At 41.6% G+C, this 18,652-nt stretch overlaps 1 protein-coding gene across 5 annotated transcripts in view; it reads right to left on the minus strand.

Moving 5' to 3' along the window:
• Nucleotides 1-18,652, minus strand: part of ATP2B1 (ATPase plasma membrane Ca2+ transporting 1) — a 109,074-nt gene that overhangs the window by 37,828 nt on the left and 52,594 nt on the right. For all 5 annotated transcript variants that reach the window (XM_066591505.1, XM_066591504.1, XM_066591503.1 and 2 more), the window contains exons 3-6: nt 7,331-7,528; nt 4,238-4,492; nt 4,034-4,159; nt 1,699-1,830 (exon numbers count right to left, since the gene is read on the minus strand). In XM_066591505.1, coding sequence (XP_066447602.1) covers nt 1,699-1,830; nt 4,034-4,159; nt 4,238-4,492; nt 7,331-7,528 — 711 coding nt within the window. The remainder of the gene's footprint in view (nt 1-1,698; nt 1,831-4,033; nt 4,160-4,237; nt 4,493-7,330; nt 7,529-18,652) is intronic.

An 18,652-nucleotide genomic window follows, 5' to 3' on the forward strand; every position in this document is an offset into this window, starting at 1 on the left:
TGGCGTGTAACACACACACACACACACACACACACACACACACACACACACACACACACACACACACACGTAGTGTAAGAGAACTGTCAGTATGCAGCTAGCACACAATGTATGGCATACCACTTCGTGCTCCCGCACGGGAGACAGGTGCGCTGTGTTAAAATGCATCTTGATTATCTCAGATTAAATCTCCAAACACAAAAGGGTGCTAGGTGTATGTAAATGAAGTAAATGAGCACCAGTTTGATTAAGCAGCTAGGTGCACATTTAAAAAAGTCTAATGTTATTAGCTTTGATTAGTCCCATTTTAACCAACAATAGAATCGCAGAATGACTAACACGGCATGGAAGTAAAAAATACAGTAAAGGCTCATTTACACAGACAATCTTTCAAACGATTTAAAGATTGACAGTTCTAGCAATCATTTTGCATAAAATATTAATGGGCACTAATGCCCTTTAGCACTTTATCAGCTTAATTTGCATGTAAATGAGCCACCAGCAGCTGTTTGCAAATCCAAAGCATGTGTTCTGGACTTTGCACTCAGCTGCATTGTCTTCGCATGGGCTGCCAGCGGGCTGTCCGCTAAATACAATGTAAGCAGCGGCTGGCATGGAGAACACAGTGTGCGGTCCGTGCCATCTCCCTCTAGCTGAACGATGGATTTTAAGCTTCCCTAAAAATCATCGTTCAGCCGAAGAGTGAAAGATGTAAGCGTTTACACGCAACGATTATCGCTCAAAAGCCATCGTTTGAATGAATTTTGAGTGATAATCGGTGCGTGTAAATGGGGCTTTAATCACAGTTGGACGGGAATTAAAAGTTTGTATTCAGAACACATTGGAGAAATAACTAATCAGTGCAATAAACAAGGAGCACAAGATGTAGTAGAAGCACACAAGGGAGACCCACGGGTCATCAAGCATTGGAGGTGATCAGACCGCTACAAGAAGGTAACACTGATCGGATCCTTCTACAGAAATGGTGGATGTTCCATCTACAAGCTGTAGATCTACAAGGGTTAAAACAAATATGACCTTTTTAGCACCCATTTAATCACCTAACCAGTCAGATTTGAACTATAAAAGGTTATAGCCTTACTGGATGGTACTTTACCTTTTCCAGTATCTCCTTGTTCATGTTTTATATTCCTGGTTGTGTGCCTGCATTACACAGTGCCGCCAGTACACTGCCTGTTTCCATTATACAGGCTTTTAATCTAATACCATACCAGTTCTATATAGTCTCGTCTTCATGTCATCTGCACCCTTTTAAAATTCATTATATTTTGTATGATTTTTTTCTCTGAGTTCGGTGTTCATTCAGACAAGTGACAACACAGGACTTAACCGGTCACATGATTTCTGCAGAATAGTATTCAGTCCAGTGGACATATTACACCAGCTTGTTATATGGTACTGGAGGTAGAATATACTGATTGTACTGGATACGTTTTTTGGGGATGGTGAACATCTGTGAGCTCGCCCTCACTGACATAGAACTATAAAAATCATTTTAGTTTGCACCACACGACAGTCATGATTGGATCAGACTGTCCATTTTTTTTATAGGAGCTTATGTCATATGTGACTTTTTACCAGAGTGTTAATCTTGTGGCTGCGGAATATTTACTATATCGTTAATAAAGCTTATGTTTTAAATGGTAGTGCACCCAATAATAAAGTTATGCAACGTACTTTTCTTTTCCTTCTTTTCTTTCTCTTCTTCATTCTCTCCAGCGCCAAGTAAAGTGAATATAATTCCAGTTTGAGAATTTACCCCAATTGCAGTAACAACCATTTTTCCAGATCCTTCCATAACATGTGTACCTTTAAAAAGGGGAATAAAAAAAAAAGGCTCAATGCAAACTAGAAACAGTTCGAAGCTAACAGTGTAATTTTTTTCCAACATCTTGAGGGGGACTACAGAGGCCAGCGAGGTCGCAAGCACTGCAGCCTTATCTGTGTGTGCAATAAGCAGTACTCTTTATACCTTTATCACATCCTCGCAGAAAATGCACCAGCGAGCCTCGAACCTGCTCAGTATTTTGTGGAGGAAAGATCAGGGACGGGGGAAAACAAAAAACACGCATGTAACCGCTGCTGCCAATCTAAACCGACGCAGGAAGAGTGAGCATCTTTGTTTTACACACCTCATCCCCTCCTCTGGCATCAATGTTAAAGAAAGTCAGAAAAACCCTTTAATTCTTCAGTTTACATGTAATCAATGTCCAAGAAAATATATATTATTCTAAATTATGTTTATGGGACTGGAAGTCCATCCAATAACTGTAAAGAAGGGGGCAGCTATAACAGGAGAGGTTAGTAAATCTTGTCCTTAGGGAAGGAGAACAAAGGGAAATACTAACCCTTTTCTACTGCAACATCAAAAGATGCCTCTGCAGACTGAGGACCTGCAACGCCCACAGTCAAAACCCGTGACAATTTTTAGGGCAAAAATTAAAAAAATAATTTATCAACTTGACTAACAGTCAGACAACCAGAAAGCAAATATCTAGAACATGAAGCGGTCAGATCAGTGACAGAATATCAAGGCTACATAGACTATTTTCCACTACATGTCTTGCTGAAAGCCTGCAACATATAGTACATGCTGCAGATATAAACATCTGTAACGTCATAAGTTCACACTGATTTTTCCCATCACGTTTATGGGCTTCTGTAAATGTATTGGACTTGGATGTACCTTTTTAGTGTGGAACGCAGAAGTCAGCAACATCTGGATCCATTGTCTTACAGAGAAAACGCCACAACATGAAGATTGTGTCAGAGCATTATGTAACTTTCGGGGTATATTGAGTCTAAGTTATGCAGTTTTAGGCCAATAACGTGATCCTGCAGTGTGATAAAGAGGGAAAACTAGTCTGCGAGACCAACTTTGGAGAAGTGATGCTCGCAGAAATGGCTTTAAGTTGGAATAAAAGATTGAGTGAAGATGCCATCAAGAGCCAACTCCTCAAAAGAACAAGTTTACTAAATGTTTCATCATAGGGCTACATACAGCCAGTTGACCATTGAGTCATAATGTGGCAGAAATGCCCAAACTGGGCTGAACCTGGAGACTGTCAGCAGAGCTTAATGTACGTTGTTTCAGTGGGAGTGCAGCAATGAACGTCACTACACACAAATGGACGAATCCGGTGCCATGCAGTAGCAGCTCCACAACCCACGCCTGGAGACATTCTGTAGATTGTATGGACAGATTTGGATACTCAATATCAGCAATGATGCTTTCTTAAAGATTGGGCGAGGCAGGTTTGTGGTCAAATCATCCATCCTCACACCGCATCAAGGTCAGGAATGCTTGCAGTGCTGGTGGTCCAGAGCTACCTGGTGTGATGAGCAGCGCATTGTCGCAATGAAGATGAGCTGTGGACTATGGTTAATACCACATAGCCAACACCTACTTCAGGACAGTATTTCAGCACTCCCCCGAATTGTTCATATGTTGCATTGGCAAGAGAGCCGTCCTGCATGGTCGCCCCTCTACTTACTGATCATCCTGTTTCTTGGGCCACAGGAGATGCGTAATTGTTTGCAATTAAATCTATTGTCTAGAACTTGTGTGTGGACTTCTGTCTCATTTTGAGCATTTCTTCATGGTATGGCATTTTCTCTGTGAGCCAGTGTATGCGATAAGTTTAGCATCAAACGGAGTTTCACCAGTCAGAAAAAAGAAAAAAAAAAAAAAAAAAAATCACCATCGAGGCAGATGTTAAAGCTTTCTCCATCGTAGACCCATTTAGAAGGAGGAACACTGCATTGTTAACCCTCAATCTTGTTTTAACACCCCCAATCAGAAAATCCCCCAAACTTTTAGGATTAATATTCACGTGTATCTAGTGTGGTATTATAAATGATACTCAACTTTTTAGAGAGCATTTCAGCTGGGACAGAATATTAGAAACTAAGTAAACTATGAAAACCAGGCATACAGATGAGCTTCATGCAAGGGGAGCTCTTCGGACTTCTCCATCTATCAAACCAGAAAAAGGGAGGAAGGACAACCTACCAGAAAGCAGCAGGGGGTCTTTCTCCAGAGTTTTCTTAACATGATCAGATTCTCCAGTTAGTGAACTCTCATCAATTTTAAGATCGTTCCCCTGAATAAGAACTCCATCAGCAGGCAAAAGATCACCTACAATACAGAAGAGAAGTGACACACGGGACACTAAGCAGGTTACATCACAAGCCAATGCCGTACGCGTTTACTTACCGTATTTAATTTGTGCAATGTCTCCAACAACAATATCAGCTACTGGAATTTGGATAACTTGGGCTCCACGAAGGACTGTAAATTTCTGCTCTTGTTCAATCCGGCTTTGCAGTCCTCTGAACTGTTTTTCTTTACTCCAGTCATTGAAAGCCGTTACCAACACCACACATACAACTGACACCAAGATAGCACCTCCTTCAATCCAACCCGCTTCACCTTCTTCCTCCTCCATAGCACCGCTGGCTGCTCCACACGCTGGAAGAGAAGTAGTCGTCACAACAGATTGTAAGCAGTGGCCAAATCTAGGCCTCCCTGCCAATAGGCTCACCAATTTCAGGTGCATATGTTCACCAATATGGTGGTATCATTGTCACACCTTCACAAAGCTTTAGCACACAGATTTTGTAAAAAAAAGTGTACAAAAATCAGATTTGATTACAAGAGCCACTATCCAATTCTAAGCTGTTCTGTGAACAGCAGCACTTCAATATGTAAAGCCTTATTTACATGCAAAGATAAATAGCTCAAAATGTGTTCAAAAGTTAGGGAGAATGACAGTTTAAGTGATTTTGTATAAGCTGCTAATAGGCACTAATGCTTATTACCTTCATTTGCATGTAAATGAGCCTCCCTGAACTGTATGCAGAGAACAGCAGGTGGTCTGTTATCTGCATACAACCCCTTTGTTCTGCCACAGGGCTGTCTGCTGTATACAATGTAATCAGCACTCCCTGTGGAGAACACAGCATGCGGTCACTGCTATCAGATCTCTGGCTAAATGATGGATTTTTTGCTCACCTAAAAATCGTCCAGCCAAAAGATGGGAGCATTTACACACAACTATTATTGCTCAAATGATAGCTTAAATTAGACTTAACTCTACTAACATATGGTTAATACCTATGTGCATCACCATATACAACGTCTTATATGGAATAAAGTGGTATAATAGATCCATTGAACAAGGGTGGTAAGTGCAACAAGAACTGAATTTACCCAAACTTAGTGCAAACTATAAAATTCTGAAAAATGACAACAGGGTTATTGGGCTGGGTTATTTTTCACTTTCTGCAGTGAACCTTACAGTAGAGAGATCTAGGGTCTTTTCCATTTCAGTATGACAGTCCTCAAAATTAAAAAATTGTAATTATAAAATTAAAGTATAACCACCTATCACCACAGTAGGGACTTAGAAATCTGCATAAAAAAATATCATTAAGATAAAGCTGATGGCTTCTTAAAAAGGAAAAACAAAAAAAGTGTCACTATTCTTCAACAACCATGTATTTACGTATTGAATCACCTAAACTAGTTCCCCAATCTTAAAATACTACACTCCAGAGTGATCGAATATGAAGTCGGTTGGATAATGATTATATAACTATACTACAAGACAGTTATTTTATATAGGCAGAAATCCATCTATCTACAGGGGCAAGAAATTACTAGGTGGGCCTAGTTTGAACGTTTTAGGAACTAGCCAGATGGGTAAATAGTTTGCGAAGAATTACTGAGCGAGATGTGAGATGTTGCTTCACCTAGTTTCTGGCTTCCTTGGACCATTACAGACCAGCCAGAATTTGCTGCATATACTAGTGTGTTTTTATTTTCCTTTATGGAGCCAGCAGCTTTATTTTATAAATGTATTAGACAACTATTGCTGCAGGGCTTAAAACAAAACTTCTAAGGGAATTAATATATCCAAGAACCATCCGATTTCCAACTACAACCACCTAGTTGGAAGGCACAAAGTCAAGGACTTAAACCCAGATATACATTAGGGAAAGTATTCTGGACAGATTTTGGTCAGAGTGGACAACCATCGTGTGTATGGGGACATACACACATGATTCCCTTGGGAGCAAGGAAAGTTGGGAGAAAGAAGGATCGGGCACACTGAATTTCAACACCCAATCCTTTAACCCCTCCTGGAGATTAGGCTGCTGTCAACCAAGACCGCTATTGAAGGTGTAGGAGAACTTTGCATATTACAAAGAGTGGTTCATCTCCGCCACATAACTAACAAGTGATAATTCTGGCATTGGCTTATCTCTCTTGAAATCAAGAACGATCAGCCCACACAGCTGCTAATCCTGTAAAAAAAAAAACAAGTCAAATGGAACAGACTGAAACGGAAACATTTCCAGTTTTTTTCTAGCCATTTCAATGGGGGAAAAAATATATTTCAGTTTAACTTCATTTTCTATGTTCCAAAAACTGAACCGAGAAACAAAAAAGCCCTAGCAAAGCTCAGACCCAATTGTGAATAGGGCCTAAAAGTGCACGTATTCACTGCAACGCAGGGTGATGGTAGGAGACGGATGGCCACACATGTACAAGTAGGGGTCATCGGACCTCTATTACCAGGTGGGGTCTCTGCTATACCGCACAGATTAAAAACGTATAGCAGAACCCCTTTAAAGGCGCTGAGGACATCCACTACTTAGAATAAAACGCTAGAGCTGCATTATTTAAAAATCTATAACAATTCTATGGTCCCGTCTGAAGATATATTACAGTAGGCAGACCATACAAAAAAGGGGGAATCAGGGATCACAGTTAGGGTACCCCAGGCCACAAGATGGCCAATACTGTAAGCTAATATAACACAAGTAACTTAAAATTGGTTATGTTCACACTGCATTCAGGTAAACCATTTTGGTGTATGTGCCATAGAAATTCCCAATGTAGCTCTCAATTATATTTACACGCTATAGATGGGTCACTGCAAAAATCCATGCACCAAATGCAGGGTGAAGATACTTATTTACACTACTTTTAAGTATAATTTTATACCAAGCATAAAAAATATATATTAATGTGTATATTCCTCAAACGCGTTTGATTCATGCTCCATATTTCCAATAATGTGTGTAGATCTCAAAATGCGTTCCGGTTGCATGAACAGATTTAAAGACTGCAAAAACTGTCAATTTAAATATAGCCACCAATTCTTTCAACTTTTATTGCCAATTGTAGTAGATTTCTCCATTTCTCCAGATGTGCTATAAATTTCAATTGCAGATTAATATCACGGAGAACATAACAGCATCCATACAGGTTCTATTGAAAACTTGTTTCATTAATACTCACATTCATTATCTCCACCAGGGGGACGGTAAAAAGAAAGGCCTAGAGATATTATGGCTGCTATTTCTAATATAATTAATGTTACATCCTGTAGTGCTTCCCATACTAACTGAAGAAATGTTTTTGGCTTTTTAGGAGGTATAAGATTCTTTCCAAATACTTCTTGCCTCCTTTCAAGGTCTGCCAGATTTCCACTCAAACCTGTGTTTAAAAAAAAGAGGGGAAAAAAAAAAGAATTGGTAAAGATTAGGATCAAATTAGAATGGCACAACCCAACCAAAAAGGTGTTATAATGCAAGTTAGCAAGCACTGACAGTCTTAAAATATGCCATTATCGGTGAGACTTCCTGCCAATTAAGCAGAAGTGGTTGTGTATACTGTGTCACTTAAAACTAGACCTTCCAACAATGAAGTCCCCATGTGTAGGACACTTATTCCCCCACTACGTTCCTACCAAGGATGTTTTTCTCCCCTTAATCACATTAAAGTGTAAATTCATAGCATTTCACAATGTGGTTTTGGGGCAAGTCCTAGAAGAAAATGAAAAAGTTAACACCAAATGAAACGTGGTTTCACCCTTGAGCTGGGGATGACGCTTTTCTGCTTCGTTCGGGGAGCAAGAAAGGGGAATCCCTGTGGCCAAATGGCTCAGTCTTTGGACAGAAACCTAGCGCTGGACATGCACAATTGCCCATAATGGGGTCTGCCCGCTTTCTGCCCATCAGCCCGCCATTTGAACCACACCCCATGTGGTCAAGTTGTAAATCTGCAGCAAATGCTACAATCTGGATGATTTTTTTCTGCACTGTGTTAAAGAGGTTTTGAAATCTGAATTCATATGTATTATACTGCAGATAGAAATGCAAGACAAGACAAATTAGGAGGAGTGAAAATCCATCAGAGAATAATCCAGTGGAGATGAGGGCTGTTTTCTCAAAGAGGTGGTCTTTTAAAGAGAATGTACTAATTGTGGCTTATGCAAAAGTAGAAGTTTATGTGAAGTTCCTCCAAACCACAAAAAAGACTTAAAGCTTTGACCAAGAAAAAGACCCACAATTGCTGATTTAATCCCTCAGAATAAACGACAGTTTTTCAAAAAATGCAAAAATAACCTCTGCAGGAAAAGGATTTAACCTTTAAAAGCAAATGTGGCACCAAAAAGTTAACATAACTAGTCAGGAGGATTTTAGCACTCAAGCAAGCATCAGACTTGGGGTGCTACCGGTATTACACACGCACCAGCGGCGGCAGTGAACGCACCTTCATCTCCACGCCAACTGCCAGGCCGCACTTGCAAGCGCAGCTTGGCAATTAGCGCCATTACATGAGACATTGTGTATTAGCACTTGGTCACAATTTAAAATTTAAATATTCAACTAGGAAATGTAAGCATAGAAAGCGGAGGATTCATCTCACAGAACCAGAGGTTTCCAGCTGGGGGGTCCAGGACACTGGTGTTTTTCTTGTGCGTTTTTTTTAACGCGAATGTTAATGGGACTTTCTAATGTTAAAAATGCATCGCAAGTTTGTGCTTTGTGATCTTTGTGCGATGTGATTTTAACATTAAAAAGTCCCATTGACATTAGTGTTAAAAAAAAACAAAAAAAAAACCAACACCACCCAGGAAAAAACGCAAGTGTGCGAGAGCCTTAGATCTCACATGGTAGAAATATTTTCATAGCTTCACATCTCTCAGGACAGGGTGTGCAAGGTGTGAAGACGTCAACTGCTTATCCTGAAAGTTGACCTTGGTTTATAAGTTGTTGTGAATCTTTGAGCTTTGTACTGGAACGAAATTCTTTCCAATCTGATGGAGATGTTCCCATCAGAAAGCAGGTAACCAGGATGGGGACCAAAGTAGCCGAGGCGTTCCAGCGCACGTCAATGCGGAGGTCAAACTAATTTTATTTAGGGCAAGTTAAAAACAAAACCGGGCCACCGAGCCAGCTTACAGACTTCTCTTTCTTTCTACTTTATGCTTTGGGGTGGGAAGGCTTGTGGCCCTTGTTTTCACCAACCTTTTCCTGGCAGTTGCTGAAGGAATTTACACACTGTCTGCTACATAGGCAACATGGTTATAAATTTGGCGGGAGACATCAGAAAAATGTCTTTATTTTACAAAATGTCCTAAATATCAACAAAATGAAAATAAATAAGGTCTACCAGCAACCATGGAAGTGACGACAGTGTCTGGATGCACTGGTAAGTGTTGGGAATGGACAGTTGGAGACCAAGGGATACAGTAAGACAACGAATGATGTACTACTATAGTATATAGCATGTTACTCTTGTCACCGTGGTAACATTTATAAGACTGCATAGGAACGGTAGGGATGAGTCTTTTCATAAGCAGGCTGCAGAATCAAGACTGGTAAAGAGGACGTCCAAAAGAGATCAATACAAGAAAAAGAGAAGTCAAGACCATAGAACACCATAATGTAAGGAAGACAGACGGTAATTGAGGTCGTAAAATTGTTTTACTAAAACTAAGATTTTAGTAAAACTGTAATATCTGCCTTTGTTGCCCAAAACCACCAACCAGAACTCAGCTTTCATTTTTTAAATCTGCCCTGAAAAAGTTCAATCTAAGCGCTGATCGGTTTCTATGGGCTACAAAGGCAGATATAACAGTTTTAATAAAGGAGGCCCAATTGTGTTCCCATTTAAACACAGCCAATGTGTAAGGTCATACGTTACTACTAAAAACCGATTGGCACTTTATGCTGCCTTCACGTCTGTCTTGGGACGTCTTGGCACAAAATACTGGGAAAAAAAAAGTTTTTTCTTCCAGTAAAATGCCAGGCAGTTGAACAGAAACCAAACAGACTCCATTATAATAAATGGGGTCGGTTCTGTGATGTTCGGTTTCGGCATAAGACGAATGCGTTTGCCCAGGGTATTGCCCCTTTACTGCTCCCCACATTGAATCCCCGCTGCAGATGTGCAAGCAGCCTAAGTGATGCCTTATCAGAGGTGGCAGCGAGAAGACCACCATCAGTTTGTAAATATTTACATGCATTAAGGCAGTGTTCCCCAACAGGTCATGTTTTCAGGATTTCCTCAGTGTTGCACAGGTGATGTAATTATTGTCGGGGCCTCACACATTGCCACAGGTGTTCTTACTATAGGATATCCTGAAGACATGACCTGTTGGTGGTCCCTGAGGACTGGAGTTGAGGACCCCTGCTTTAAGGGACATTTTGTGGTACATCTGGTAAAAACTGGCTGAGCGATATTATGCTGAGCAGCAACTAGAGATGTGGACAGCCCAAATCTTGTAAGAACCGAATCCATACAAAACATGGGGGCCGATGATTCCAGGTTTGCAGTAACGTGGTGGTGTGCCCGTTATGGATTTTATATTGGGTGAAGCAATTCGTCCTACGTACATAAGATTTGGAGAACACAGTGGGTTGTTGGATATGGACATAGATTCTTTGTGTTACTCAGTATATGCACCGCTGCTATAATGGCATTTCACAAGGAACTACAGTTTGCAGGTATTGTGTGTGAAGCAACCCTTAGTGGGGGTTAAAGGGACCAGAAATTACGGAGATAGTGAGGGATCCCGCAGCAGATCAGTAAGTCCCCCCCTTTTTTTTATGCTTTAGTGGACCACACCTTTGAGAGGTGCCAAAATGATGATCCTGTTTAATGCTCAATGATATCTCAATCCATTTTTAACATAGGAGTCAATATTTCATTGATATGTATTTTAGAATAGTGTTCGGCACTGTCCATATCTTGCCAGCTTGGTGAATTCATAGTATATTTCTTGCTTCATTCTTCTAATTTTGCATATTTAAAGTGGTGTGTATTTAAAGGGATGGGGTTCAGATGAATGCTACGGCCCTAAAGTGTGAAAACATGAAGCAGCCATACGCTGCGTCCCTCATTCTAGTACTGCCCACAGCCGTTGGCGAGTGCCTTGGAACTTCTTCATGCTTATGCCCGTTCAGGTCGTCAGTCTTCTCATCTTGCCCACTAAGCACCGCTGAAGCCAAATGTACAGAGCTGCTGCCTCCATCCTACCAGTAGATAGAGCAGTGCCGGCCTCATTAGCTTGCTGCTTTGTGCGACGAATATCTAAAACAATAAACCCAACCTACTGCAAGTGCGTGCGCTCAATAATAAGTGCACCGACTATAGAACAATACGTAGCCCACATGTGAACTGGATAGAACAGTTAGCAGCACGACATTATCATGAGCACCAAGTGGAGGCACTTGAAAGCAGCATCATGCACACAATCAACACTTCTCCAAAGAGCGGATCTGTCAAGAGCCAATAGGACATGTGACTAAATCCAACTGCAAACCATGGCAGATAAAGCCATGCAAAGTAGCTCCGTGAGTAGGTGAGAGGCAACTGATACTATAATTTTCCGCTACCCTGGAATTGCTGTAACGGGGTAAAGAGGGGAGAGAAAAAAAGTTAAGCCAAGAATAAAGAACCATTTCTTTGGCCAAGTTTATTTTAGCATTAACTGTAGTAACTATGGAATGGAATGACCTAATCTCAGTTACACCTTCATGGCTTTCCATAGAAGAAAAAACTGTATACTGTATGTACGCTTTTAGGAGTCCCAATAATGGAAGCATAAAAGCACAAGAACACCTCAACTCCAGCAATATCAACACTAGTTAAGGTATTATTACATGAGCACTTGCAGGTAGCACTCACATTTGCTGCAAGGGCAGGTGCAGCCCGGCAATTAGCAGTATTACCCAAGTGTTCTGGCACCCTTAGGCCAGGAGCACACCATATTTAGGCCTCCAGTTTACATCCGTAATACGCAAGCTTATCTCTTCACATGAACTCGGAACTCAAAGTTGGGGGTCAGGAGATCCGCGATCAGGCTGCGACATCACTTCTGTATTATGGGTACAAAAGAGATTAAAATAGGCTAGTATGCCCCCCCAGCCTAAGGCCGGCTGCACACATACGCATTTTTGCTGCAGAATCTGTGATCGGCCAACGCACAAAGGATCTGCAACAAAGACCTTTCAAAGCATGCTATGCAAACTCGCTTTTTCCCCTCACACTTGCAGAAAGAAAGCGATTATACGCAGTACTGTTCCGTTCGTGTGAGCCCAGCCGTAGGACGCACATCACAATACATTTGCAGGGTATAGTGGGGCCATCTAGAGCGCAGAAATGCTACATGTATGAGGGGTGGGGGATATATACATGTGTTTCTCGTTTCTCGTTTCACTACCCCCCCCCCCCCCCCCCCCCATATCAGGTGAATGGGGGCTTACAGACAAGTTTACTGCATGTGGTGGGAGCCTTCTGGCGACATACGTCAAAAGGAAATACAAATGCAGGTGAATTTAGTCAACACTAAATTTAGTAATGAAGGGACTGAGCCCTAAAATATTTTATTTCCATTTAAGATGGAAAAATACTAACACTTCTTGTCACTTTCGTTGTATTGGTTGATAACGGTAACCAGCAAAACGAAAAATAGTGTATAAATACAAGTCGCCATTTGGCAAATATACAAAACAAAACTGATGTTGGGGGAAGTCCTGTGGAGAAGGTAGAGCAGTATCCTGTACATGAGTGCGGCGACCCCTTAAATATCTATATATACACCCTCTATATACACGTCCCTATTAGTCTAGCAAATGCCACAAGCCTCACAATACCACCCGCTCCCAGCACTTCCTACTAGCATCTCTATAGTCCTAAACGCCTCTGCAAAGCAAAACTCCCTTGCATAACAGGCTTATCAGGGAAACAAAGCAGTGTAGTGATGGGCTGTCTACGCCTGCTGTTCATGCCACAATGCCTGTATGCCATCTTTCTAGATGGAAGTGCAATGCAAAAAAAAATTCAAATCGACGAGCCGCCACCATCGCCAACCTAAGCAATCGCCATACGCATAGTGTAATCTGAGATTATACAAATTATATATCAAAACACCCAGAAACAAAAAAGTGAGGCAGCCATTTCTGTACTTTATTTTAGCGTAAATTTACCAATTTTAAAACTAGGCAAATTAAAAAAAAAAGAAGAAGGCTGTAAAACCGCCACATAATTCCCAAAAAAGGTCTGGCACTTTTCGACTGAAACAAGCTGGTCCTTAAAGGGTTAAATTGCACACTTCTGGAATGCACAATTCGGACATACCTTTTCATAAGTTTAAAGGAAAAGTTGTATATATCATGTCTACTGCCAAATGTGTTGTGTCTTCGACAATACAGAAGAAATGTTAGGTTTCACATCTAAACCCTAGTGCAAATGAGGAAAGGGCTGTCACAGTGCAGAGGGATCAGCTCTGTGCTCATCTGCACAAAAACTAGAAGCAATGGGATGAAACTGAATGGGGCGGGGGGGGGGAAATTAGATATTAGAGAGGGTGATGAATGAGTGGAACAGGTTGCCACAGGAGGTGGCGAGTTATTCAATGGAAGTGTTCAAACAAAGGCTGGACAAATATCTGTCTGGGATGATTTAGTAAACCCTACACTGAACAGGGAGGAAGGGGGTGTTGGACCCCATGACCCTGGAAGTCCTTTCCAACTCGACCATTCTAGGATTCTAAACTTAGGTTTAGAAAAATGTGATTATGACAAGGCAGTCATCACAGCACCAAATATAACCCCGGGATATGCCATAAACATCTAAAGAAGGATTACACCAGTGAGGTGTGAACGTCCAGGCTTTTCATTAATGGTATGCATTGAGAAGACTTCCTGATGTATACCTCCAAGAAAAGGATCTGATGTATGACTGCACAGATATACACACAGGGTCCCATTGTGTAGGGGAAATAAAACACAATATGGTTATAAAGTATGATAACAGGAGATTCGCCCATCTTGTTGTGTCATTAGGGAAGACAATTACTCCCCATTATCAGCCATTTCTTAGGCCCCATTTACACACAACAGTTATCGCTCAAAATTTGTTCAAACTATGGCTTTTTAGTAATAATCGTTACTTGTAAATGCTCCCATCATTTACTCTTCATCTGAAGAATGAATTTTAGGTGAGCATAAAATCCATCGTTCAGCCAAATAGATAGCAGGGACCGCACGCTGCATTCTTCACGGGAGCAGCTGATTACATTGTATTCAGCTGACACTCCCATGTGAAGACAATGCAGCTGAGTGCAAAGTCCAGATCACATTCTGGGATTTGCAAACAGCTGCGGGAGGCTCAATGACATGCAAATGAGGCTAATAAAGTGCTAATGACATTAGTGCCCATTAGTACTTTATGCAAAATGATTGCTAGAACTGTCAATCTTTCAATCCTTTGAAAAATTGTCATTGTGTGTAAATGAGCCTTTACTTGGAAACACTGGCTATAGACCACATGAATAATGTAATGTTAGGAGTTCATTGGCTTCTAATTCACACCTGACCAGGCGGACATTAGCATTATTGTGGTCCTTTGCATCTCCTTAACAATGTTACCAACAGTCACAGGAGTGGATATCCAGTAAAGACCCATTCACAGCCAAGAGAAACTGGAAACTCAACAACTGGGGTCCGACAAAAGGAAAATTAATGACTGGAATTAGGATTAATCAGAGGTTTAGCCCGGAAAAAGTCATATCCCTGAGAACCGGGTGGCGATACTGAACCCAATGCATTCACTCCCATTGTTGTGTGTCATCGGGAACATGTGGTGCATACCTGCAGAATCTTCCATGTATGAGGTTTGAGTTCCATTGATAAATAGATGATAGAAAATATGGCACCATAGTTTCCCTCCTGGGGAAAGATGACCGAAATATTACTGAAATATTGAATTGCATTTTAATCTTGGAGTTTTATTGGAAGGGGGGGGGGGGGGATGTTAGATATGCTGCTTGGAAAACCTTCAAGACTGTGGTGACACTCCAAATCAGCCCATATTCTTACACATGCTCCGTGCAACCAGGACAAGCAGACTAATATTGTAAGACTGGTATGACTATTTTCTTTATTTTCAACAGTCTTGTGTAAATATTGTATGTGTCTTATCCTTTTAATATTACCTTTATTCCAAAAAGGTAGCAGTCCTTATTAAAAAATATATTCAAGCATTAAATCTTTTAGTTTGTCCTTGTTGCTCTTCAGACAATCCGTAGATACCAATAAGTATAACAATTATGGCTGCTGGAGAGCTGGAAGGGTCTGTATCCAGTCGGTGAGGAGAACCTAGGTGGGTGACCTATCTGGCAGTAGAACAGTCAGTGGCAGCAAAGTGTTTTGGGGTGTGCAAGGCTTTATGGGTGTGATTTAGGCTCTATTTTGCATTAGTGCAGGATCTGTGGAGTCGAGAATAAATCAACCCTGTGGTCTGCCCCTGCATCATGTGCCCCCAATTACGCAGGTATGCATTTTAAAGTCACACTCTGTAAAGCGGCACCCTTAGCTGAGCTTTACTAGTACACTAGAGAGGATGGGAAAGGAGGGGCCAAAAAAAAAAAAGGACACTGATCCGTACCACCACAATGGAGTTCAAAAGGGCAGTTTGTCTCCATGGATTAAATTGATCTCGATAGATACATGCGATGTATAGATGTAGCAAAACGTAACTTGGCGAGTTAAAATAACTTTCTATGCTGTTTATTTGCCCTTTCAATTTCTTTACAATGAGTTGCGTTTGATAACTTGTCACAAAGTTATCTCAGGTCGCTAAAAAGTTGTTTTCTAGTCAGGTTAAACTTTGCTACATCTATATAAACTGGAGAGGTTCCCTAGATATTTGCCAGATGTAAAGCTCAGACGTAATGTGCGTTCATTTACAATTTCTCTTTTGAACGAGTCCGCTCGAGCAGCCTGTTCACACATTGTTGGCTCCTTCAAGAAGTCGTTCAGTTGTTCACCTTCACCGTATAAGTAAATGAGTGACAGAACGAGCAGCATTTAAACCAAACGATTAGTGAACAAATCACCGATGCCTGCATAAAAAGAACGAAAAGCGAACGATCTATCGTTCAATCGTTAGCTGCGTTTACATTGATTGTTCCTTTTCACTCATTTGAACAAATTGTTTGGTTTAAAAGGTTTTTTAGGAGTTCTTTGCATGATAATCGGACTGAATTGGTGCCCGACCTGTCACAGGCAAACCCTGATTAACTGAAGGGGCTTGTCTGGAATTAGAAGGGCTTGTCCTCGTGTTGTGACTGTTACTGCAGCTCCGTGAATAGGACTTTGCTGCAATACCACACAACCTGTGGAGAGTTGAGACACTTTATGAAAAAAGCAACAATGTTTACCTATTTCCGTACAGCCCTGTAAAGTGATTACTATGATTGGCCGTCAGTGATCACATGATCAGGGACCAAAGGCTTTAGCTCCTGGCCACAGCTCTAAGAACAGGGGTAGTTACTAACATTTTGTTCTTGAAGAAAGCAGTCAATATCAAAAGAGGTTATTGCAGACCGTTGTCATTTAATGGTGAAACATGGAACAGCACTGAACCCCATCATATGTCCTAACAGAATGCATTGGAAGACTGCATTTAAAGGCAGTAAACTTGCTGCGTGCTAGTTGCTATGGTAACTAGATATGTTGCAATATCCAGAGGAAAGGTTTAGCAATTATGGGTGCAATGTATACAGAAAAATAACATTCACGTTTTCCACATTTGTTCAGTGTGATTTGTGTGAAAGATGGTCAGTGGTGTACATAGAAGAGATAGGGCTTTGTAGCAAAAACTTAAATGGGCCCTCCATTATGGTGTCCAATTTTAACCACCCAGGACAGGAGTCTCGGGTGTTCGTTTCCCATTCCATATCCTTTAAAATAACAACCCTGAAGCCAATTCTCGGCCTCCTTTTTTTGCCGACAATGCAGTTGTTCTTTGGAGGAAAATCCTGCATATATTCTAGCACTATCAAGTAACAATAGGGATGGTGGAATCAGAGCCGGACCCCCCAGCAGTCACCTGGTCTGCCTCCGATACATGTGCCCTTGGAGACTGGACCTCAGTCATGCAGCCAGTATAGTGGAATAGTAAGGGAAGGTTGGCCTAGTTACCTCTATAGGCGTACTATGAAATTATCAGAGAAGGTAACAAATATGGACAACGGCAAGAGATAGAACAGGTAGCGCGAGGTTGTGATGGCATCAAGTACGGTTGTGCACTAATGAACAGAGCTAAACACTGTACAAACCAAGCTAAAAGCACAACATGAGTTGTAGGCATTACTCAAGATGTAGTGCCGGACCACAACCATATCTCCACTTTAACACCCCAGTCCAAAAGGCGACAGTCATCTACACCGACAAACCATTTCACACAGGAATTCCAACAGTCATCATCACAGCATTTAATGGAGATTTCTTGTCTCAAGCATTTATTAGAAGAAAAAAAAAAAAAAGCTAGAAGTCCATAAACAGATAACCCGACCATGGGCATCTGGGCAACTCTAGGAGCTATTAGCTCCAGGCTGCCATGTTAACCCATAGGTGCTGTGCAATTGTATTGCAGAAGGGGCTGATGGGATGCCGTAGGTCCCACCTAGATTGGCTGCTTAGACTCGCCATCAACTTTTACAGCAGCACCTAAATAGTTAACAGCCACAACTGGAGCTGGCCAGTCAGTCAGGGTCAGCCATCAGAAACAGTTGACACCTGCTGGGTGTGAAGTGGGCTCGGCTCCCTACACCCCTACATAATCCATTTGTGGTAGATTTACGGCAGGTGGTCCCTAGGGATTAAATTAACATTACTGCAGCCTTTAGTAGATGAGAAGAAAAACAAACAGCAAACACTGTGTATACCATGGGCTCGCAACATAATTGCTTCCAGGATGACCATACTACTATGGAAAACTGGTAATTGGTTTAGAAGCTCCCCAAGTGTGAACCAAAAGGAAGATCAAAGAGAATGAAGCCGATAACCAGTAGAGATAAAGCAAGTCCTTACATATCAATCAACAGCTTTCCAGCAGCTGGGACTGTTCTTTCTGTGCTGAGGACTGAAAGTTATAATGGAGCCAGTGTCACCCAAAGGAGCAGCTCATCCTGTAAAGGGCGATGCAGAAGATGTAGTACTGCACTATAGAGGGGCGCTACTAGGCAGCCATGTCACCCAAAGGAGCAGCTCATCCTGTAAAGGGCGATGCAGAAGATGTAGTACTGCACTATAGAGGGGTGCCAGTAGACAGCCGTGTCACCCAAAGGAGCAGCTCATCCTGTAAAGGGCGATGCAGAAGATGTAGTACTACGCTGCACTGTAGAGGGGCGCCACTAGGCAGCCGAGTCACCCAAAGGAGCAGCTCATCCTGTAAAGGACGATGCAGAAGATGTAGTACTGCGCTGCACTATAGAGGGGCGCCACTAGGCAGCCGAGTCACCCAAAGGAGCAGCTCATCCTG

Source organism: Eleutherodactylus coqui, chromosome 2 (genome assembly GCF_035609145.1).
Source record: "Eleutherodactylus coqui strain aEleCoq1 chromosome 2, aEleCoq1.hap1, whole genome shotgun sequence".
NCBI classification, from domain to species: Eukaryota; Metazoa; Chordata; class Amphibia; order Anura; family Eleutherodactylidae; genus Eleutherodactylus; species Eleutherodactylus coqui.